The sequence below is a fragment of the Leopardus geoffroyi genome, chromosome D1, assembly GCF_018350155.1.
Source record: "Leopardus geoffroyi isolate Oge1 chromosome D1, O.geoffroyi_Oge1_pat1.0, whole genome shotgun sequence".
Classification (NCBI taxonomy): Eukaryota; Metazoa; Chordata; class Mammalia; order Carnivora; family Felidae; genus Leopardus; species Leopardus geoffroyi.
The window spans coordinates 66423731-66447445 of record NC_059329.1 but is presented as its reverse complement, the minus strand read 5'-3'; the positions used below and the strand labels follow the sequence as shown (position 1 = coordinate 66447445).

Here is a 23715-nt window from a genome sequence, read left to right as displayed (position 1 = left end):
ACTTTCAAACTTGTCTCATCCACATCCATCTGCTCTAGGCTTAGAGGATTTCCTATGAACTTGGTTAGTGGTTCAGTCAAACACTTTATTTACTTTCTTTTTCTTTAATGTTTATTTTGAGAAAGAGAGTGTGCGTGTGCAAGAGTGGGGGAGGGACAGAGATAGAGAATCCCATGCAGGCTCTGAGTTGTCAGCACAAGGCCTGACACAAGGCTCCATCTCAGGAACTGTGAGATCATGACATGAGCTGAAATCAAGTCAGACGCTTAACCAACTGAGCCACCAGGTGCCCCTAGACAAACACTTTTTTATTTTTTTTTAATGTTTATTTATTTTTGAGAGAGAGAGAGGGAGACAGAATCCAAAGCAGGCTCTGCACTGTCAGCACAGAGCTCGACCCAGAGCTCAAACTCACAGATCATGAGATTGTGACCTGAGACAGTCAGATGCTTAACTGACTGGGCCACCTAGGCGCCCCTTAATTTTTTCCTTTATGATGCTTTATATTTTTTTAATGTTTATTTATTTTGAGGGAAAGAGTGTGAAGAGGGGAGGGGCAGAGAGAGGGAGAGAGAATCCCAAGCAGGCTCTGAGCTGTTAGCACAGAGCCCAATGTGGGGCTTGATCCCACGAACCATGAAATCATGACCTGAGCTGAAATCAAGAGTCAGAGGCTCAATCGACTGAGCCACCCAGGTGCCCCCCAAAGCAAACACTTCAAATTTGAATCCTGAAACTTTGTAGCAATATCATCTGGAAATTCCTTTTACCTATCTAAATATCATGTGCAAAATGGGGATTTTGTCATAGTTTTTATGAGAATTAAATTATATGTTTGTAAAACACTTAGTACATAATAGATGATCAACAAGTGGTAGTGAAAACAGCAAAACCCAGTTCTCCTCTAACTATAGTCCTCTCCTCCCTTGCCCTTCTCTCTCAAGCCATGTTCCTTGAAAATGATTTATACTTGTTGTCTCTATTTGCTCATCTCCCATTTATATCCCAATTCACTGTAATCTGGCTTTTGTTTACCCCTCTACTGAAACTGCTCACCAAAGATCTCCACTCTAGATGCCTTCAGGGAGCTTTGAGTCACTTCTTAATCTTTTCTGTATATAGTCACACTTAATTTCTCCTTCAAACTTCTCTTTTAGTTTCCATGACACCAGACTTCCCAATTTTCCCAATATTCAGACTGCCCCTTCTTTCTCTTTGTTGCCTGCACTCTTTCTTTTATTTATTTTTTTTATTTTTTATTTTTTTTAATTTTTTTTTTGTAAATTTTTTTTTCAACGTTTTTATTATTTATTTTTGGGACAGAGAGAGACAGAGCATGAACAGGGGAGGGGCAGAGAGAGAGGGAGACACAGAATTGGAAACAGGCTCCAGGCTCTGAGCCATCAGCCCAGAGCCTGACGTGGGGCTCGAACTCACGGACCGCGAGATCGTGACCTGGCTGAAGTCGGAAGCTTAACCGACTGCGCCACCCAGGCGCCCCCTGCACTCTTTCTTTTAAATAGTATTTATCAACTTCCACATGTCTTGAAAAAGCAGGCTTCTTTGCTGTAACGTCTGAGCCAGAATTCTGTCTTTTCTACTTACCAAACTGAGTTCCTAAGTTATTTAACTTACCTCAGCCTCTTCATCTGCAAAAAGGTGACCCCTCTCTGGATAATCATCCTAATGGAGGCATTGTACACTGAATTTCCCATTGGCATAATGGATTGGTAGGCATAAATTGGAATTCCAGACCTGGAAACCCGTTTCATAAGAATGTCAAAACTCAAAACAAATATAATGCTCTTCAAAATATTTATTAACCATATAAAACTAAACAATATGAACTATGATATAAATGTTCCTTGAGGTATTTTTCTTCATAGGCTGGACTGGCCGAGGTTTCTTAGACTCTTAGTTTAATGAAGTTTGGACAGAACATGTCATCTTTTCCTGGCAAATCTTCCTAGAGCATACATAGATATTTTTCCTTACTCCAGAGACCTTTGAACTGCATTGAAAATTAGGGTCATCTGCCACAAAGAAAAAAAAAGTTCAATGATGTTCAGATGAATGCTTCTCAAAGTTTTTAAAAGCTTAATGTTGGGAAAGGGTAAGTTTCAATGATGTCTTACTCCTCCAGTTTTACAAAAATCTACCTTGCTGAGCTTCTGAGAGATTTCTAACAATACAACCAGGTTTGCAGGAGAAACTTCTAGATCCACTCACTCTGCAATGTCAAATCAGTTCATTGATGCTTTTTACGGTTCTACAAATGCCTTCAAAATACTGAATGAGGCAGGTTCCTCCAAATTCCTAGTTTCAGGCTTCACTTGGGATTTTCACAATATCCAAAACACTTTCAAAATTCTTTTTTGATCCATCCTCCTTGTCGACTGCTTTCATTGGCCTTTAAAATTTTCACAAATAAATATACCTTAAGGATGCAATGACTTATTTGATCTGTTGGCTAAAGTCAGGGAGATGCTTTGTGGAGATGAACTGGGGAGGAAAACTACTCTAATGTCAGGATGCTGCTTCTGCTTTAAGAATTAGAAGACAGCTTAAAGCATTAAGCTGTTAGCAATATTTTAAATACCATTATTTCTTGACTTCTGGAACAGAGTGAAAATGAAAACCAAAGCTCAGAATTGGCCCTTCAAGACATTAGCTCACTAATTAAAGGGGACTGCCTTGGATTCGTGGCAAGTTAATGTAAGGCAACAATTCCATTTGCACTCAACTGCAATGCAGGATTCCTCCTACCCAACTGCATAGTCAATATTTAAAATGCTTCTTCCTTACTAAAGTAAGCTTTCCAAAACAGTTTTATCTGTTACATATGTCTCAAAAAATAACAGGCATTTAACTTTGCATTCCAGCTAACTTTTCTGGAAAATTCTTCAATGCTTCAATATTAGCAGTTGTAGCTTCCTCCTGGTGTTATGCTAACAAGTTCTCATTCTGTTATAAAAACAAACAAAACCTGTTCAGTGTGCAGTGTTCCCAGCTAATGAAAACCCTATTCCCATGTGTCCATCCACATGTCCATCCCATGTGTCCTAGTTCAGGCCCTCTTTACGCTTACCCTGAGTCAGAACAATAGCTGTGAAACCAGTCTACATGTAATCCCCTGCATCTACTCACTGCTCTACCACCGGCATCTTCCCAAACCATGTAATTGTCTTTTGAGCTACCACTCTACCTGTAGAATCCCTCCAACATAGCACTTACTACATTTTATTGTCATTTTATGTTTACCTGGGTCTCCCCTATTTTATCCTGAGTACCAAGGGGCAAAGACTATTTTTTACTGGTCTTTGGGCTACTAATTAGCACATAGAAGGCACTCAATTTAAGTATCCTGTGGTGAATGAATATAAGCCCAACTCTCCTCAGCTTTCAAATGGTAAGAATTCCTTCTTAGAAAACCAATTTTTTCCTACTTAATCTAATATTCTTAAACAATATGTGAAAATTTTACTGCAAGTATCAACTTGATGAAAAACACCTGATTTTTTTTCTTTGAAGCTAGTGCACTTGAAAAATGCACCTTGACTTTGAGTGATCCCAATATACACCAATTATACTTTTTATAGCTTTGTCGTCAGTGACTACTGAAATGTGTTACCTACTCCAGTCTTTGCAGCTTTTTAGGCTGTCACCCACACTGATCAGCTTTCTTCTCTACTGTTCCTGCCTACACTAATTCCTTTCACACCTCTAAAATGTGCTTTTTAGCATGCCATAGGCTTAAAAGCTGAATACAGTTATTAGAAATGTTTATAGTGGGAAGAAATAGACCCTAATCAAACAAATTGTTTACCCATGATCAAAAAGCACAAGGATCTTGTAACATCTTTGTGTGTGTGTGTGACCTTACTCTGGTTCTAATCTACATCAGAAAAAGATGTCACGTAGAATTAGCACTGTTTATCACTTGAATCTGCACTCTTAATTCTTAAAAAATCCAGCCTAGTTCAACTGAGTTACAACCTCATTTTAAAGCTCTCTTCTGTGACTCAGCTCAAATTAGAAAATTATGAGTCATTACATCCACTTAATAATCTAAAGCTATTTTAACCTACATTATATTACATTTCTAGCAGATCAAATGTATAATATACAATGTGATGAACAAATATTAAATATGACAAGTGAAAAACATTTATGATTGATGGACAAATTTTTCTTCAATCACAAAATGAAACTGATGTAGACTAAAGCTCATCATTAAACAATAAATGTTTCATATTCTATCAAAAATGTGTCCTTTGCTTTTAGTACTTTATATACATTATACTCTAAATGTTAAAATGTGATAGTAGACATAAAATAGTAGAAAACAGGCATCACAAGATTTAGACAATTATGGTAAGCTCAGAGTGACTTTTAATATGCCAATCAATGTTAGTAAAACACAAGTCAAGCAGACATGTGCAAACATGTTTCAAACCAAAATTAATAGGCAAACATACGACAGACAAATTCTATGTTGTTTTTGCTTCTGCAATGTCTGGTTAGCCAGTATTATTAGTCAAATGGCTAATCATTGATAAAATATATTTTGTGAAAAGCTTGGAATAGTCAGAAGTCATTCTGGCATTACAAACAGCTATGTACACTATCGCCAAGATTAGTTTATATACACAAATATTGAAGAGAAACCGGGGAAAACATTTAAAAACAGACTAACAATACAATCAAGTACAAAACTTGGGTGGAGGGAGAGAACATTTTTAAAAAGGGTCAGGGAAGGGCATTATCAGGAAAAATTACAAAACCAGTAATAATTATACTACATTAATACAGCAATCCAAAAGGGAAAAAAAGGTGCATTACTCCAATGCACTAGCTTCAAAGTTCAAAGGAAAAAAAGGCAAATAGCTGCTTGTCATCAAGAGCAGCTACATATTTCACATAATTGTTTTCCAAAAAAAGCCTATTAACAACAATGATTGTTTAATGCTACAATTTTACAGCAAGGACAAAACTAAAATAGCAGCAAATTCACAAGGCAATACTTCCACAGAATTATCATTCCATGGTTCATGCAGTGCCTACAAAGTGCTCCCAGTTGGATATACAAGTATAATTCACAATTAAAAAAAAAAAAAAGAAATATAAGATTGACACACAGGTACACTGAAGGCTGAGTAGTACTGAGTCTCTTAGCATTTCCCTTTTCAAAGGGAGAATATGTTTGTAATAAAGCCCTTGAGTCCTTTTTACAGGTCACTACAGGGAAAGTCACCTTTTATTACAATGCAACAGCAAACCATAAGCAGCACACCACCACAGTGGTTAACCCTGGAAAGGCTGGTGTAACATCCAACAGTGACTGACATCCTACAGAAGACAGACTAGTAAGACTAGACGAAAGCCTGATATAGCACTGGTCAAAATACAGCTTTCAACTGTAATTCACAAGTAAAAGTCCTAAAGGTATTTCAGTAAAACTACTGACACCGATTGAGAAAGTAATTTGCAAACTGGATTCTAGCAGTGATTTCAACCTAGCTTCCTCTTGTCACAGTTTTTTGGGGGAGGTGGGAAATGAGTAGTTCAGTATATGGTAAGGCTGACAGAGCGGTTCATTTTCTTTCCAATAAGTCGAGATGTTCTATTACTCTGGGTGGTGGACCTAGTGGTCATCCGATCAGTGAAGAGTGCTCTTTCCTCAGCTGCAGCTTTTGCCATCTGGGCTTTCTTGAGTTCTCTAAGAACATAAAAATAGGAAACAAGACTTTTCACCTATTGTTTTAATCCCAGGAAGGGATCATAGGAGGCCAAACATATAACTATATTGTCAGTTGGGAGATCTTAGCATGTCATCATTATTCTAAAGATATAACTGAGGAAAAAACTACAATATTAACTTTGCTTTTGCTCAAACAACTTAAATTTATGATTTTATTTTGTGCTTTCAAAATTAAAATATCATATACACTTGAACACAAGTAATAAAGATGCTAATAAAGAGGACACTGAATCTTAAATAATTTCAAACAACACTACTAATTCATATTGTGAAACTATCTCTATATAATAGAGATAAAAGGAAAATTCTACTTCCTATTTGTATGAACTATGATGGCTATCAAACTAGTGGCAAATAAACCTTTTAGTATTTCAAGACAGTTTTATTAGATTAAAATCAGCAATAAAGCAAATGAATTAGAATTAACATTCCAATCATTTTAGTGAAAATATCAAAGGTCATTCAGATCAAATATGAGACTCATTTACTAACCTAATTGACATGAATTTAATCCTTTCATAAAAATACATAGAAAAAATGAAGGAAAATGTTGATTTATGGTGAGCGTTTGGGGGGAAAAAACCTGTACAGGCTCACTTAGCTTTTGCCAAAGGGATTGGGGATTATTACCACTTGCAAATACTTGCTAGTCTTAAAAATTTTTTTAAGTCCAGGGGTGCCTGGGTGGCTCAGTTAAGCATCTGACTTCAGCTCAGGTCATGATCTCACAGTTCGTGAGTTTGAGCCCCATGTCGGCCTCAGAGCCTGGACCCTGCTTCGGATTCGGTCTCCCTCTCTCTCTGCCTCTCCCCCACTCACACTCTGTCTCTCTCTCTGTCTCAAAAAATAAAATAAAATAAAATAATTAAAATTTAAAAAATTTCTTAAGTCCCTAATTTCAAAGTTGAGGAACAATACAAATTAATAGATCACAAACACTAATTTAAGGCAGAAATCCCCAAATTTTAACTGTATAGCATACCAGACCACCAGAGCCTTCACTGACAAAAAGCCTAAGTCATCTCATTAAAATTTGAAAATGAAAGTTAAAACATTCCAAAAAACCCTCACTTACTTCTGCAAAAGTGAATTTTTGAATTTTTCAGCATTCAATTCTATTCGTAATTGTTCTGCACTTTTTCTAGAAGCAGATAGCAATACTGAATGTTTTACCAGTGCCATTGCTGAAGGTCTTTTCTCTGGGTCTGGATGAATCATAACCTTAAAAAGATAAGTAAAATTAAGGTAAAGACAGGCAATTTAATAAAACATTAAACCATTTCAATAAAAAGTGCTTTATATAAAAAAAAAAATGCTCACTTTTAGCAGCTCTGTAAACTCTTGGGAAAGCACTTGTGGAATGCGAGGTAATCTACCCTGTCTGATTTCATGCCATTGATCTCCATTTCTAGGAAGAGGTTCAGCACCAGCAGCACATACCACTGTGAGGGCAAGGGCAAAAATATCCGCTTTTGGTAGATGGGTATAGTTCTGTAAAATTAAAAAAAAATTTTTTTTTTTAATATAAAAACACCCAAAATAAGGTAAAATTACAGTGATGGCTTAAGTGAGAAAAAGAACTAAATTGAAATATCCAATGCCACATTTAACTTTTAAGACCTATTCAGAGAAAAAGCTAAATTTGAGGAGTTTTTTTTTTTTTAATTACAAAGTAATACATACTTTGGGAGGGGAGTGGTAAATACATTTCTAAAAGTAAATGCCTTCTCTTTTTCAGTGGTTTGATTCAACTCTTAGAAACTCCTATCCTTCTGGGGGCATTCATATGAAAACACACGTATATATGGACAGGTTACAAATATACATACACGTATAAAAAGAACAATGGGATCGTACAATTTATTTGTTCTACATGTTCCACTTGCATTCAAAACTCTTACCACGAAATATTTTGTCACTTTTTTTTTTTTTTTTGGTCACACTCTTTTTGAAACAGTACTATTAACTATATGTCATTATTTATTTTTGTTCCCTTACTGCTAAACACTTACTTACATTGTTCCCAAATGGGAATTCTGGATCAAAGGGTACAGGATTTTAAAACATTGATACAAACTCTTTGATCTCCAAAAAGGCCATGGCATTTTATAGTTCTAATAGTAATATATGAGAAATTCTCTTTTACCACAACTCCACCATTGTTGAATACTATAAATCTCTGCCTTTACTGAATTTTGCTAAATTAAATACCCAGCTAATGGTTTAGGCTTTTTTTTTTTTTTTTTGACCATTTTACCTATTATTAGCTTAAAAATTTAATGTCTGCATTGTTATAAAGCAAACAGGATTATTAAAGAAAAAAAACTACCTCCTGCAAAACTTCATTAGCAAGAAAACGGCTATCACCCTCTTCAACTTGTGGACTAGAGATCCTTGTTACATGACCAAGATCACCTATAAGTATTAAAAAAAATAGAGTCAAGAGTTAAACAACCTCTTACTTTATTTTAAGGTAATAATCTGGTCATCTTTTTTTCTTACCTATTTTAAACATTACTTTGTTTGATGCCCAGTCATCTTCATCTCCTTCTTCAGAGGCAGCATTTGGGATTGAGGTTCGAGATATGAAAATATTACCTGTCAAACAATTAATTATGTAAGCTGCACTAACAATTAATACTATAACCAAAGCTCAAAAAACAAGGCCGTGCAACAGAATCATCACAAAAGCTTTCAAATACAGATTCTCATATGTTCTACCCCAAAAGCCAATGAGAGTAAGAATCTCAGGGGATAGGAACTGGGGTTGTATTTTCTAGGAACATATTTTCTTGCCTAGTACTGATCTTTGAACACTTGGAAACTACTGCATTAGACCCTTGTCATCTACACATTGATCTTCGGCTTTGACTACTTAGAAACAATACAAAAAGTAATAATGTAGGAATTTGTGATGCTACAAAATTATAAATTTTAACCTAATGCTACAGGCTGGTGCAAAACATACAAATAATGGAACTTGAGTTTGGCTAACCATACAGCATCTACATCCCAATGTAGCTCTGTGGTTCATTTCTGCTGTACACATACTTTTTTTCTTTAAATTCTAGTAAGTTTATGATTGACATAAGTTTCAGTGACAGTTTTCACTTTAACAGTTCTACCAATGTAATACTGAGTTCATAAATGTTATATTTACTGAAGTCATCTTTCCAACTTCACTTTATTTATAGGACAACTTACTTTACGATGGTATTTGTGAATTTGAAATTTTAAAATTCACATGCCTTAATGTTTTCAACTTTTGGTACTTATAAGGGTCCACTGTGTTCGTCTGACACTTAATACAAGGTGTGAGTGATTTAAATCTTACTAATTCATATTTACTGCCTTCAGTCCAAATATTGTATTTTCCCTTTTGAAAATAAAAATCTGAGTTGTTTACACATAGGTAAGAAATTCTTCATGTAACTTACAGAATTAAAGTAGGTTGTGTAAAATGATTTCTCATAAATCACACATTTCCACAGACAAAAAAACAAAAACCAAAAAAACTTCATTAAAGTCAACTTAAAAACACCTAGCTATGGGGTGCCTGGGTGGCTCAGTCAGTGAAGCATCAGACTTTAGCTCAGGTCATGGGCTCATGAGTTCTGTGCTGACAGCTTGGAGCCTTCCTTGGATTCCGTGTCTCCCTCTCTCTCTGCCTCTCTCCCACTTGTGCTCTGTCTCTCAAAAATAAATAAACACTGGGGGTGCCTGGGCGGCTCAGTCGGCTAAGTGTCCGACTTTGGCTCGGGACACGATCTCACAGTCTGTGAGTTCAAGCCCTGCATTGGGCTCTGTGCTAACAGCTCAGAGCCTAGAGCCTGCTTTGGATTCTGTGTCTCCCTCTCTTTCAGCCCCTCCCCTGCTCTGTCTCTCTCTCTCTCAAAAATAAAAACATTAAAAAAACTTTAAATTAAAAAAATAAATAAATAAATAAAAAACTTTAAATAAATAAACATTAAAAAAAAAAAAACCACACACACACACCTAGCCTAAAATTCATACTTGAATTCATCAACCTTTTATAACTTCCACTTTGTAGGAAATACAGAGGAAAGAGGAATAAGCTAAATGATGCAAGGGAGGGGCACCTGGGTGGTGCAGTCGGTTAAGCGTCTGGCTTTTGGTTTTGGCTCAGGTCATGATCTCATGGTTTTGGGAGTTCAAACCCTGCACTGGCTCTGTGCTGACAGTGTGGAGTCTTCGTTGATATTCTCTCTCTCTCTCTGCCTCTCCTCCACTCATGCTGTCGCTCTCTCTCAAAAATAAATAAGCTTTAAAAAATTATAAAAAATTATGGCGCCTGGGTGGCTCAGCTGGTTGGTCATCTGACTTCAGCGCAGGTCACGATTTCACAGTTTGTGGGTTCAGGCCCTGCATCTGGCTCTGTGCTGACAGGTCAGAGCCTGGAGTCGGCTTCTGATTCTGTGTCTCCCTCTCTCTCTGCCCTCCCCCATCCACGCGCGCTCTCTCTCTCAAAAATAAACATAAAAAAAAAAAAAAAAAAAAAGGATAGAAGCAGATACAACACATAGTCCTGAAATGGATACTAGTATGGACAAATCAGCCATCAAGAACCTGGGACACCTGGGGAAAATTTAAGCATGATCTGGGTATTAAAGGAGATGAAAATTTACTGAAACAAAAAGGTAGAGGTGACATATGACAAGTTTTAAAACAGTATGTACATTATGAGGTTATTTTAACAAAATGAGAGGGATTTGCACTAAAATGCCATTGTAGCATGCACTTGCATCTTTTTAATATAAGATAATCATACTGCATGTGCCATTTGTTTTCTGCATAATACAGTAACACTTTCATGGTATATAGGCTAGAAATACCACCATGTTTGTATAGCACTTAAGTTTCCAAAAACATGTTCACATATCTCATTTGATTCTAACAACCCCATTACCAGTACCAGCATTACTTTAGGATTATGGTTCATAGCCTAGAAGAGAAGGTCTTTAATTTTTTTTTTAATATTTATTTATTTTTGACAGAGAGAGAGAGACAGAGCATGAGCAGGAGAGGGGCAGAGAGAGAGGAAGACACAGAATCCGAAACAGGCTCCAGGCTCTGAGCTGTCAGCACAGAGGCTGACACAGGGCTCGAACTCACAGACCGCGAGATCATGACCTGAGCCGAAGTCAGACGCTCAACCGACTGAGCCACCCAGGCACCCTAGAAGAGCAGGGCTTTAAACAACAGATTCTCAGTCTCCCCATCAGAGTACTACCTAGTTCATGACTATATAGTTCCCATAAGACATGGCAAATTTTTCCAACTTTTAATAAAAATTAGTTTATTGTCTCAAATATTTTGGGATAACAAGGGAAAAGGTGTCTGGAAATCATAAAACAATACTTACATGTGGCTCAAAGTTCTTTTAAAACTAACAATGAAAAAACACAGTAAGATATATGTATATATACACATACATACATATAAAGTTTATTTATTTTGAGCGAGAGAGAGAGAGTGCGAGCTGGGAAAGGGCACAGAGGGGGAGAGAATCCCAAGCAAGCTGTGTGATGACAGCGCAGAGTCTGATTGTGGGGCTCAAACTGACAAACCATGAGATCATGACCTGAGCCAGAATCAAGAGTCAGATACTTAACCAATTGAGCCACTCAGGTGCCCCATGGACGTGTATGTTTTCATGTTGTTTTAATGAAATCATTTATTCTCTATAACACTAAAGAACACAGGTCAGAGAATTTGTAATACTTACTAGGCTTTATATCCATGTGAACCAAAGACATTGAATGAATATACCTCAAGCCCCGGCCAACTTGCAAAAGGAGATCCTTCAACTCTGCTTCAGTAAAGTAACTCATGCTTCTATAGTTTTCACTTATGGCATCAGCTAAACTTCCACCTAACGAACATGGAAAAAATTAGCAATTTCTTCTTTCTGAAATATTTTTCTCCATCTTTACTGAATGGTCACAAACTCAACAAAGAAAGTGACATTTTATAGGACCTATTCCCTCCTCCTTGTTTGTGATATCAAAATCTTACTCTTTCAACAGGTAATATACTCACATAGGTACAAAATATAAAGTCTCTGTGTCATCCAGATACCCCAGCATCCTACCTGGTTCTTTTTCCCAGAATAAACCAATGTTATTTGTTTCTTATATATCTTTTTCAATTCCTTTTTACACAAATGGTAACATTTTCATGATCTTGAAGATCATTCTTTACTAATACACAAAGACTACCTTGTTCTCTCCTAAGTCTCTATACAATTCCACTGTATAACTGAATGGTAAGGAACTAACCAATCTCCTGAGGAACATTTTAAAGTAATTTCCTTTGCTACTATATACTACGGTCTAAGAAATAACTTTGTACATTGGTCATACAACACATATTTAATATATCTCATAGAAAAAAAAACTACTGGCTTTTAGAGTATGTATAATCATAAAACAATACTAGTATGTGGCTCAAGCGTGTGTGTGTGTGTGTGTGTGAGAGATACTATCTTATATACAGGATAAATTTTTATAGCTAAGAGGGTTTTGGAAGACAAATCTGGGGCAATTTTACTTACACACATATCCCCCATAGAGAAGTCTGTACTAATGTATACTCCCATCATTAATATATGAGAATACTTGTTTTCCCACACCCTTGACAGTAGTCTATAAATTTTATAGGTAAAAACCAGTGTCTTAGTATAGTTTTAACTTGCTTTTATAGAATCAAACCAACCAGCTAATTTGTTTATACTTTTAAGAAACTTTGTAAGTTTATACAAGTTTTATTAAAAACATTATAAGTTTATAACTTATCTCAAAGGAAAAGAGGAGTTATACAAAGCAAAACAAAACAAAAACCAAAACAAACCACATCTGTTTAAAGCTTAGTTAGGAATAATAAAATCAGAGCCAGGATAATAAAATCAGGGAGGTATACTGATACATGTTGTTAGTCAGGAAAGGCTAAATAGCAAAATGTCCAATGTGTTTTAAAAATAAAAATAAATCACACACCTCGATATTTTAGGCTTAAGTATGTTCTCCATACTTGTACAAATTTTGAACTTCAGGAAAAAGAGGGCTTAGAAGAGAGGTCAATAGGGGCGCCTGGGTGGCACAGTCGGTTGAGCGTCCGACTTCAGCCAGGTCACGATCTCGTGGTCTGTGAGTTCGAGCCCCGCGTCGGGCTCTGGGCTGATGGCTCAGAGCCTGGAGCCTGTTTCCGATTCTGTGTCTCCCTCTCTCTCTGCCCCTCCCCCGTTCATGCTCTGTCTCTCTCTGTCCCCAAAATAAATAAACGTTGAAAAAAAAATTAAAAAAAAAAAAAAAAAAAAAAAAGAGAGGTCAATAAGCTTGTCAGACAAGTGGGCTTGAAGTCCTAGACCAAGTTTAATAAGATAGAATACAGCTGCTTTTTAGTGGGTCCAGCACCTATAGCTAGGCCAGTTCCTTCTATCTCATTGCTGAAAGAAAGAGAGAGGTGAGAGAAGAGCAAGACACTCAACTGATACTTCAGGTTCTCTTCCCCTATCCATCAACATTTTTCCAAACTTGTTTACCATGGGTAAAAATTTCAGTCTCTCATCAAACCCAGACAAAAGACTTAAAATGCAAATGAGTGTTTGAGATAATAAAGAAACTTAGTCACGGTAAAGGATATCAGTTAATCACCATGTACAAATGAAATAACAGAATCATTTCCCTGTGAAACTATGGAAAAGGATTTGAAGATCAGGTCTATTATTAGGACATTCAAAGTTTTATGTGGAGAGAAGAATGGTGGCAAAAGGACACAAAAAAAGAGTTTACAAATGTATCTAGATCGCCTTATTTGCTTTCATCTACATAGAATGAACTATACTGAGGCAATCCTGTTTCACACAGGTCTATTTATTTTTTAAAAATCTGTATATTCTTTGTTTTATACTGTTCCAAAATAATAAACTGCTTCAGAAGATTATTTTAAAATTTAACTTTATACCAGGACAAGGTTTTGTTTTTGTTAGGACAAAGTCTTCATAATGAGAGGTTAGCAAGACAACTCACCTCTCCCTATCTCCCCAGGACCAAGAGTTTTCTCAAAATTATTTGAATTACACCACCACATATTTATTTGGTAGATTGTTACAAATTTGTGATCCCGGACTGCTACGGAAATCCTTGTTAAGAGGACCAGCCACATCAAAGTGAGAGAGAGAAAGAAACTAGAAGATGGCATCTAGCAAACACGGAGTAGAGAAGACATGGTCAGACAGCCCTATATTAAGTACAGTAACTGAAAAATGAAGGTTAAAAACCGGAAGAGTCCACAAGGCCATGAGAGACAGCTACACACATATTTTGATGATATGAATAGAAACATTTCAAGAGATGTGTGAAACAAATTAGCATCAATGCTGTACACTGAGCACTTAATTCTTTCAAGTGTAGAGAATAAAATGACAGTTCAGTAAGAAATAAGGCATGAGAAAAGGCTCTTTTACTTCTGTTTTGTTCAATGTTTTTAAATACTGAACATCTGAATCCACTACCTACACCACTTATTTATTCACAAGCTATGAGATGGCTGGTCTTATTTAAGGAAAAAATAATGAAAGTCAACAAAAATAAGTAACACAAACATAAATCATTGTTAATCACCTCTCAACTGTTCACTAAATTCTAAATTCTCTACTATTCAAATATACAGAAATGGAAATCCAGTGTATATAATGATTTACCTATTTAATAACAGGTATTTACAAGAATCAGAATTGAGACCAGGGTTTTGACTAAGGTTTAATGAAAAAAGGGGGAACCAAGTTGGTCCTTGAAAGACTTGCTGAAATCGAAAGCTCTCCAGAAGTCCAAAATTGAACTTCTATAGATGCTTGTTTTGTTGGTTTGGAGGGGAAATGAGGGAGAGGCGAACGAAGCTAGAGAACTAAAAGAGTTTAACATAATAAAAAAAGTCTCAGTGGATTCTAGTGGTACACTAGGCTGGATAAACGGGAATGGGGGCAAGATTATAGAATACTTTGGACAAATGGCTGAAGTTAGAACAATGGAGAGTCACTGTCACTGGTTTAAACCAGTATCAGTTTTAATAGCACATAAAATGAAATGGAAAAGGAAGACTAGATGCATTGAACCTGCGTTATTAACTACTATATCCCACATACACTATGCTACATGCTAGGGATGCTAAAATACATATGGCAAGTCCACTGTCCTCTCCAAATCAGTGTGACTAACATGCACACAATATGCACAATTCTACTACTGAGGTAAAAGGGACAACGTTTACAATTTTTACTTAACATCAAGGTAGGCAATGAACTTGAAATTCATGTTAGGCTCCTTGATTTTTGCATTTTAAGAAATAAAAGGGGGGAGCGCCTGGGTGGCTCAGTTGGTTGGGTGGCCGACTTCAGCTCAGGTCATGATCTCACGGTTTGTGGGTTCAAGCCCCGCATCGGGCTCTGTACTGACAGCTCAGAGCCTAGAGCCTGCTTCGGACTCTGTCTCTCTCTCTCTCTCTCTCTGTCTCTCCCCTGCTCGCACTCACTCTCTCTCTCTCTCTCAAAAATAAACGTTAAAAAAATTTTTTAATAAAATTTAATTTAAAAAAATTTATAAAAAAAGAAATAAAAGAAACACAGAGTTAAAGTAGGATTTCAGATAAAAATAAGCATTTCCTCGGTGTTCATTTCTCTGAGCTCACAAGTTTCAAACAGAACAAGGTATTACTCACCATTACAATACTCATTCTGTATAAGCATATGATCATCTTCTGCCCATGCAGAGAAATATCGAACTACATGAGAATGTTGTCCAAGCACTGCATGGGCATACACTTCCCTCAAAGCGTTCTGCCTAGGAGAAATTTGACATTGATAGAATGGTACATCATTTTTATTCAAGCCTAAACTGAATTAATTTATCTGAAACTTCATAAAAGAAACTTGACTTGTTATCATTATGCTGAAGAAACAACTTCCTTGAGAGGGAGGGTGTTAAGACTCTGTACCAGATTTTTCTAAAGGCTTCCATTAAAGAAAAATGCTAGTTACAAAGAAGGAACCTTGCTGGCCCTAGGACTCGGGAAAAACAAAACTCCATTTTACTGTGAATTCATGGATGCTCCCAGAAAAAAGAAATTTAAGTTAGCCTTCAAAATCAGACTACTCATATTATTTTACCAAGTTCAGTAAGAATTAATGGCACAAAATGAAAAGGATCTGATTAAATTATTATGGCTTCTCAAAAGTGAGAGAATTAATTTCACTACTTGGTTATGTAAAATCTTAACATTTGCAACACCATAGGGAATAAGAGTAAAAGACAAAAATTTTAATACGTACTCATCGACGGAGCCAGCCAATGGCTTTTTTGATCGCTTAATGGCATAAACGCATCCATCCAGCCTCTTCACACACTTAAACACAGAACCAAATTCTCCAGAGCCAATTTTCTCTAGCTCATGAAATTCTGTTGTATACCGTGACTTCATATTGCTTTCAGTAATTGTGATTCTCTGCAATAAGGGGTATATTCACAAAGACATGAAAATGATTTTTTGCTATAATAATAGCCCTATGTGTGAAATTTAAAAATCATTACGTTTTGTTTGAATGCGTACTTAACATGTATATATGGTTACTTGTTAAGTAAGAAGTCGAAAATGAAATGTCAGAAACAATAAAAAAATAAAAAGCTATTTACTTTAGCAGGTCTTGTTTCATCTTCAAATTCATAATCACTGGCTTCCATATCTTCACCACAAGAACTGGAAAACATTATGTATGTTTCCATCAGTAGATCTGACAGACACATCAACTAGAGATCCAAAACTTTATCTGATAGATGTACAGTGAAAATGCATTTTAATGAATAAAAACAGACAAGAAAGCACTTAATTTCTTACACTACTTCTCCACAGCTGATTACTTCCCACCTGCCTCTCCTGGGAAGCAAGTGCTAGTAACAGAAAAATTTCAGAGCATAAATTTCCATGTCATTCAGATGAAATTAAATTTTGATAAGTACCACAAATCAACCTTGGATGGTTAGGGAACCAAACTAAATAACTTACTCATTCCAATGTGTTCGCTTTCTTCTACGACACTGTCCTGAGGAATGAAGTAACACAGAATCTGGAGTAAAAGGATTAATATTCACTTGAGGAGTCTGTCGCATGTCAAATTCCCTTTTTCCTGATTTTTCTGTATCCATGAACAAAGAACCACCTCGGAGTTTAACAGAGCTGGAATCGATTCCTCGAGCTTTGGAGAGCAAACTCTAGGGCAGGAAAAGTAAAATTTTAGTATCTAAATTCTATAGACCGCTTTCTCAACCCAACCTTCAACAAGCCTTTCTCATGGCTGATAGTGTATAGGTCAAAGCAACACACAATCCACCGCATCTCAAGCAAAATAAACAGTGCTTAACTTGAACAGTGAAAGGTGGATACCAGTCACCTTTTCTGAAAAAGACAGCCACATAGCCACATAAAATAGGTCTCTAACACTAGAAAGAATAGAAATGCAGACTAAAATTAAGTTTATTCTAGAGTCTAAAAGTTAAACTCTTTCAATCCATCTAAAAATACAAAGCAGTCAGGGAGCCCCATAAAAGCTCCCTCCCGCCCCCCACCCCCATCCAAATAGGGCTTTCAAAATCAACTTCGCTGGACTCCTCCCACGCTTCTAAAGGGATCTTGCCTTGGGCATGTCCTTAATACACAAGAACACTCAAAAAACAAAAAACTAAAAAACCACACTTCTTCCCAAGGTCTAGGATTAACCGCACTGAACCCGACTCACTTACAAGGTCCATTTTCCATATTACTCTTATAAACATGATACTTGTCTTCATTTCAGGTAGGGTTCATTTTAAAATCTGTTACTTCTCAAGTTCCACAAGTGGCAATCTGCATACTCACTTGCCACTCAAAAACAGGTGCTGAACACCTCCTTCATTGTGATACGTTATCAGTAGTTTGAAAGTACAAGGGTCCAAACAACACCACCACTGCTGGCTTTAACAGTTGGGTTGTCCCCAATCATTAGTCAGGCTGACCACACATAGGCACTGCAAACCCAAGGGTGTAAACAAACGCTTACCCGATAAATATGCACGGATAGATTCTTAAAAGCTACCCTGAATTAAGGAATCTTTACGACTGGAAATGCTTGGAAGGCCAGCCTTTCCTCCCAAGTCGAAGCGCAGTCACCCTGCATACCTCCAACTTAACCCCTTAAGGCCACATGACACGAAACGGTAAGCGCATGAAAAAATTTTTTAACCGAACTCCTGAGTGTGCCGCCCAAATTACAGGGCCCCTCACTGCGTTTAAAAGGCACCATATGGCTGCCGCCCTCGGGAGTGTCAGGTGGCCGCGCCAGCACCGCTCCAACATCTTTCCAAACCACGTTATATCAGTGCCACACTCCGGGCTGACACGCTCGGCACGGCCCCGACTCGACCGGCGTGAAATCGTCAGCCACCTGGACGGCGCCGATCTTGAAAGATGAAGAAGTTCCAGAAGAGGCCCATTGTTCAGTTACATAATCTTAACGGACAACTTCTGGGCAGGGCCAAAAAGAGGGGCTGCCAACTTTTTGTTGCGGCTCAGGGGAGCGAGTGGGGGTGCGGCCGGGCGGTTATGTAACCGAATCCGGGGAGCGCCGCGCTCGGCTCCTGGCGCCGCGGCCTTTTTAAAAGGCTGGGCGGGCGCGGGCTCGGGGCGCCCGGGCCCCGCGTCCTCTCACCTTGGGCGTGTGCGGCGTGTCGAAGAGCCGCAGCTTGCGGAAGGTCTTGTGCGGCGGGGTGCCGGGGTGGTCCGGCGGCGGCGAGCAGGGGACCTCGCTAGCCCGGCGAGCCCCGCAACCGCGCGGGGACGCGTCCCCCGAGCCGCCGCAGCGCACCGGCGAGAACGAGCTGCCCAGGAAGTAGGCGGCTGCCGGCGACTTGACCGGCGATGAGGAGCCGAAGCCCTCCTCCTCCCATGAGTCGCCCTCGGCCCCGCCGCCCGCCGCGTCCGCGCCCGGACAGGCGCCTCGCAGCAACATGTCCTCCTCCAGCTCCCCGGGGCTGCCGGGGGCCGGGCCGGGCGAGCGGCGGCGCTCGGGCCCGGGCTCTGTGGGGCTCCGCGCGGGCGGCAGTGGAGAGTCAGGCTCTTGAAAGGCCGAGTCCTCCCCCGTGCTGTGGCCGCTGCCCTCCTCCTCTTCCTCCTCCTCCTCCTCCTCACAGTCGCTACAGGGCGAGAAGATCAGCTTCTGCCGCAAAGTGCAAGAAGCCCCGGGACGGCGGGGCGGCGGCGGCTGCTGCCGGCTTAGGAAGCTCATCTCGCCCTGGGGCCGGGGCCGAGGACCGGAGAGCCGAAGCCCGCGGAGTCGAGGACTTGGGACGGCCTAGGGGGCGGGTCAGCCACGTGCGACTGGGCGCGCCTGGTCGCCGCGGTGGCGGACTTGCGCGGCGGCGGGCTGCGGCTCCGGAGCGCTCGGGACTGCGGGCGGCGGTGGCGGGGGTCGGCAGCGGCGGCGCGGACTGTCCAGCGGAGGCGGGGCGGCCCGGGCGCCGAGGCTGGTGTCCCCGCAGGTCCAGCCGCAGGTTCGGGCTCCGCGGCTTCCCGCGACCGTTAACCACGTGAGTGCCCAGCCCACCAATCCCCGCCCAGCCCGGGGTTTGAAAAAAAAGGAGGGCGCGACGTAGCCCGCGGGGGAGGGATCAGCTACGCGATTTTGGCGCGAACCCGCTGGCTCCGCCCGCCCTCGGCGGCCCGGCCTGGGCGGGCGGGGCGCCACGGGCCTATGAGGGAGTCCGACCTCCGGGAACCCAGCCGGGCACCGCCCGGTCGGGGCCGGACGGGGCAGCCGAGGCGGCCCTCTAGGAGGAGCGACGGGTGCTAGGCTCGACTAGGCCCAGCCGAACGCCACCCTGGAGGCGGCTTGCTCGCGGTACCTCAGCGCTCTCGGGTCTGAGGTGGGGGCCAGGGAACACTTATGGGTTCCTCCGGGTCGGGGCGAGCAGGAAACCACCGTGGCTCTCCTGCCAGTCCCGTGTCCTTTCGGTGCGAGCCGCTGGGGGCGTTGTAGGCGTGGCTGTAGGCAGTCACGTTCCCCGGTAGAGGTTTGAGCCGGAAATGGTGACTCGGGCCTCTGGAGCTTTGCGAACTGAGCGCGTTGCTTAGGCCGGACCCAGAAATCAGCAGGAAGGGCCACAGACGAGAGTCGGAGGCGGGGAAACGGCTGTGGGGGAAGGCCTGTGGAGCCTCAGTTTCCCCCCAGGGTGGCTGTTAGGGTCGGGTGTGTCCCCAGCGAGGTGAGTTCCCCCAAGCTGTGGCAGTCCACCCGAGACTTGTCCAGAGTAAATACCAGCGGCACCAACAGTCGGCCCCAGCACGAAACCAAGTGCTCACCACGCGGCCACGGTGTTTATATTTGTTTGCCAGCACGTGGGCAAGTGTTGGCAAAACGGATTGGCCCACCTCACAGCAAACTTAAATGCACCTTGAGAAGAAATCACTCTAGTGCCCGGTCAAACTGTGATCTCATCTGCCCTTTAGAGTCGCACAGGAAAGTTTCTGGAATTTTTCAGTTGTAAATAACCCCGTGATGAATATTCTGACTCCTCGCGTGGTTTTTTTCTCTGTGTTGTTTGTGGGTTTTTGTTCTTTTTTTTAAAGATAGATTCATAGAAGTGAGAATTACTAGGTCAAAGGATATAAACTGCCAGACGGACCTCCAAAAGAAAACAATTTACGTTCTCACTAGCAGTGGATTAGTGTACGCTGCTCATGAATTCTGGGCATAAGTGGATATTTAATGTTTGTTAATGTAATTTTTTTTAATGTGTTGTTGTTTTTTGAGAGAGAGAGAGAGCAGGGGAGGGGGAGAGATGGGGGACATAGGATCTGAAGTGGGCTTTGTGCTGACGGCAGAGAGCCTGAGTCTGGACTTGAGCTCTCGCCGTGATATCATGACCTGAGCGAAGTCCATGGTTTAACTGATTCAGCCATCCAAGCCCCCTAATTTTGTTGCTTTGACTCATATGATTGGACAGTTTTCATGTGCCAGTGGCCACTTATGTTTATTTCTATTGTCTGTTTTCTTATTGTAGCACTTTATGAATATTAACACTTGACCATATATGTTGTTCTAACACTTTTCAAAGACTGAACTCAAGCTGAATTTTTAATAATGGAAACACATTTTAGTACTTACCACATGGACTAAGAGCACAGTGTATACATTGTATGTTAGCCAATTTGACAATAAATTGTATTTAAAAAAATACCACATGGGAAATTCCCTGATATCACATACTTGAAGATGCAGTGAGGGGAAAACAGCTGTCTTCTCCAGACATTTGCTTTTGTGTCTTTTTTGTATGCTAATCCAAATTTAGTGTTAAGCTCTTGAAAGACTGGAACTCTACCCTTTTGTTATGTTTCAAGGGGAGGCATTCTCTGATCCCTGGTGGCCAAACCCAAGGAATGATTTTTTAGCACTCTTCCTACAATACCTCCTCTTCTTCACTCCTCATGGCAGTATAAGCCTTTGATGTGGATAGTTGACCATATCGAATTGCTTTTCTTAATTTCATGTAAGTGTAAATAAAAATAACTTTAGGGGCACCTGGGTGGCTCAGTTGGTTGAGTGTCTGACTTTGGCTCAGGTCATGATCTCACAGTTCATGAGTTCAAGCCCCACAATGGGTTCTCTACTGTCAGTACAGAGCCTGCTTCAGATCTTCTGTTCCCCTCTCTCTGCACCTCCCATGCTTGTACTTTCTCAAAAATAAAACATTTTAAAAAATTAAAAAAGTAACTTCAGAAAACTACTCTTTATTGATCATTAGCATGAGTTGTATGTAAAACTAGTGTGTTTCCTAAGAACTTTAAGGGGCGCCTGGGTGGCTCAGTCGGTTAAGCATCCGACTTCGGCTCAGGTCATGATCTTGCGGTCCATGAGTTCGAGCCCCACGTCGGGCTCTGTGCTGACAGCTCAGAGCCTGGAGCCTGTTTCAGATTCTGTATCTCCCTCTCTCTCTGACCCTCCCCCATTCATGCTCTGTCTCTCTCTGTCTCAAAAATAAATATTTTTAAAAAAACTTAAAAAAAAAAAAACTTTAAAGCCCAGTAGATAACTTCTCCCCAACTAGAATGTTGCTTCTAAGCCCGTTCTATGTAGGAATTCTGTATCCTCTGAGGCTATCCATGCAAGCTCACTTCCCCTCCCCCCTCACTCTTTCACAACACCCTGTTATTTCTTTAACAGGCTTATATCTATCTCAAAGTGTGTTGGTTGTTTATTTATTACTATCCCCTTCTAGAAAATGAGTTCCCTGAATATAGGAACCTTTTCTATTTTGTTTACTGCAGTATTCTAACATGGCTTACGTGCTCAATATCTTCTGAGTGATAATAGAGCCCTTATTTAAATATTTGTTGATTGGCTTACTTTTCTATCTCAATATAAATTCAAATGGTACAGAAGTACCCCAGCTACCTCTTCTTGGAGGTAAATACTCTTTTAACATTTTTTTTTTTTCGACTCTTAACCATGCCACCTGTCTGCTTCCTTAAACTGGGAGGTCCTTGAAGTAGATTAGAGCAAAAGGGCCTGGCTTCCAAACAGGGAGGGAAGAGTTCTTGGTCCACAGAGCCAGTACTTTGAATTCTTGGCACCAAGTTCTGCCCACAGAATGGGAGAGGTAAATTTCCATAGAATGACTGAAGGAAAGAAAGAATTTCTTTAAAAGTTGGAAACAAGATTCAGTGGGAGAACCATTTCTTCTATAAAGCCTTTTCTTAAGTTTCTCCACTTCTAGGTAAAAGAGACACTCCGGGAACCAGGTTTTCTAACCACACTTGGCATGGACTCTGTAACAGTCTTTGTTTACTGGTCTGGCTTCCCTTCCACCCAGGGCTGAGATCAAGTTTTATTTGTCTTTAGAGCACCAGCGACCAGCAATGTGCCTTGGCCCCTGAGAAGGTACTTAATAAATGTTTCTGGAATAATTGAAAAAAAGCTGGTGTTCTTTAAAACAAAAGTGCCAAAATGAGTACGAAACCAAGGCCCTACCTCCTCTAGCTGAGAGAGAACATGGCACAGTGTTATGGTTTAACTGCAGCAATGCCCTAACTGAAATTCTAAATGATTGTCCTGATTTTTTAAATTTCATGCTTCTCTGAGTACAGCACTCACTGTACTGGAGGGATGGAGTTATGCCCACCTGCCCCGGGCATATCTAATTCAAATTTCCTGTTCTTTCACCACCCAATGTTCCTAACTGTAATGTTGCTAGGCAACCTTTGCAGAATCCACAAGTTTGTGGTAATGTTGTAATAACTGAGTAAAAATCTTGCCTCTAGGTGTTGGGAGAACAAACAACCTGTTTATCCCCTTTAGACAGATGACTTAGCAAGTATAAGGCTTTAATGCCACTATTGTCAGCCCATTCACCTCCTTTAGCAGCAAGATAAGCAAGATTCCTGCCTTGAAGATTTATAATTGAGATTCTAAATCACCCTCTCAAATACTTTTTTTTTTTTTTTTAAGTTTATTTATTTATTTTGAGAGAGAAAGCTCAAATCCTGGAGGGCAGAGAGAGAGAGCCAAGAAGGCTCTGCACTGTCAGCACAGTTTGGGGCTCGAATCCACCAACCATGAGATCATGACCTGAGCCGAGGTCGGATGCTTAACATACTGAGCCAACCAGTTGCCCCTCAAATTCTTTTAATATATGCAAGTACATAAATATATGTTCATATTCTTATTAACATAAGTCTTGCACTTTGAATGAACTATCTTTTAGTTCTTAGAGACTAATTTTTCACAGTCTGCAGACATGTTTCATGAGAATAGCTAGGCTTTACCCAAAGCTGAATCTTTTCTAGTTTATGCTTTTGATTCTGGAGAAATAATAACTCTCTCTAAATAGGAGCCTATTCTGATAAATTTCTAA

At 40.1% G+C, this 23715-nt stretch overlaps 1 protein-coding gene across 2 annotated transcripts; it reads right to left on the bottom strand.

Annotated features, from left to right (window-relative positions):
• Positions 1-1801: 1801 nt before the first annotated feature.
• Positions 1802-21989, bottom strand: WEE1 (WEE1 G2 checkpoint kinase). Of its 2 annotated transcripts, none has more exons than XM_045484460.1 (11): positions 18516-21989; positions 16838-17043; positions 16468-16531; positions 16107-16279; positions 15497-15618; positions 11508-11654; positions 8264-8359; positions 8091-8176; positions 7082-7252; positions 6935-6982; positions 1802-5719 (listed from the first exon to the last, which is right to left on the bottom strand). In XM_045484460.1, exons 1-11 carry the CDS (start codon positions 19089-19091, stop codon positions 5681-5683), a joined length of 1728 nt encoding a protein of 575 aa, XP_045340416.1. In that variant the 5' UTR covers positions 19092-21989; the 3' UTR covers positions 1802-5680. The 2 variants fall into 2 exon arrangements, with proteins under 2 accessions (XP_045340416.1, XP_045340415.1); XM_045484459.1 differs by having other exon boundaries at positions 4376-5719; positions 6837-6982; positions 18516-21868.
• Between the last annotated feature and the right edge of the window lie 1726 nt (positions 21990-23715).

What these genes read in the sequence shown, in the direction of transcription:
- WEE1 (XM_045484459.1), bottom strand. Translation starts at nt 19,091, where the DNA reads ATGAGCTTCCTAAGCCGGCAGCAGCCGCCGCCGCCCCGCCGTCCCGGG. An exon ending in ACACGCCGCACACGCCCAAG is followed by an intron (nt 17,044 to 18,515) that starts GTGAGAGGACGC and finishes TTCCTGCCCTAG; the next exon opens with AGTTTGCTCTCCAAAGCTCG. An exon ending in TTGGCTGGCTCCGTCGATGA is followed by an intron (nt 15,619 to 16,106) that starts GTACGTATTAAA and finishes AATTTCTCCTAG; the next exon opens with GCAGAACGCTTTGAGGGAAG.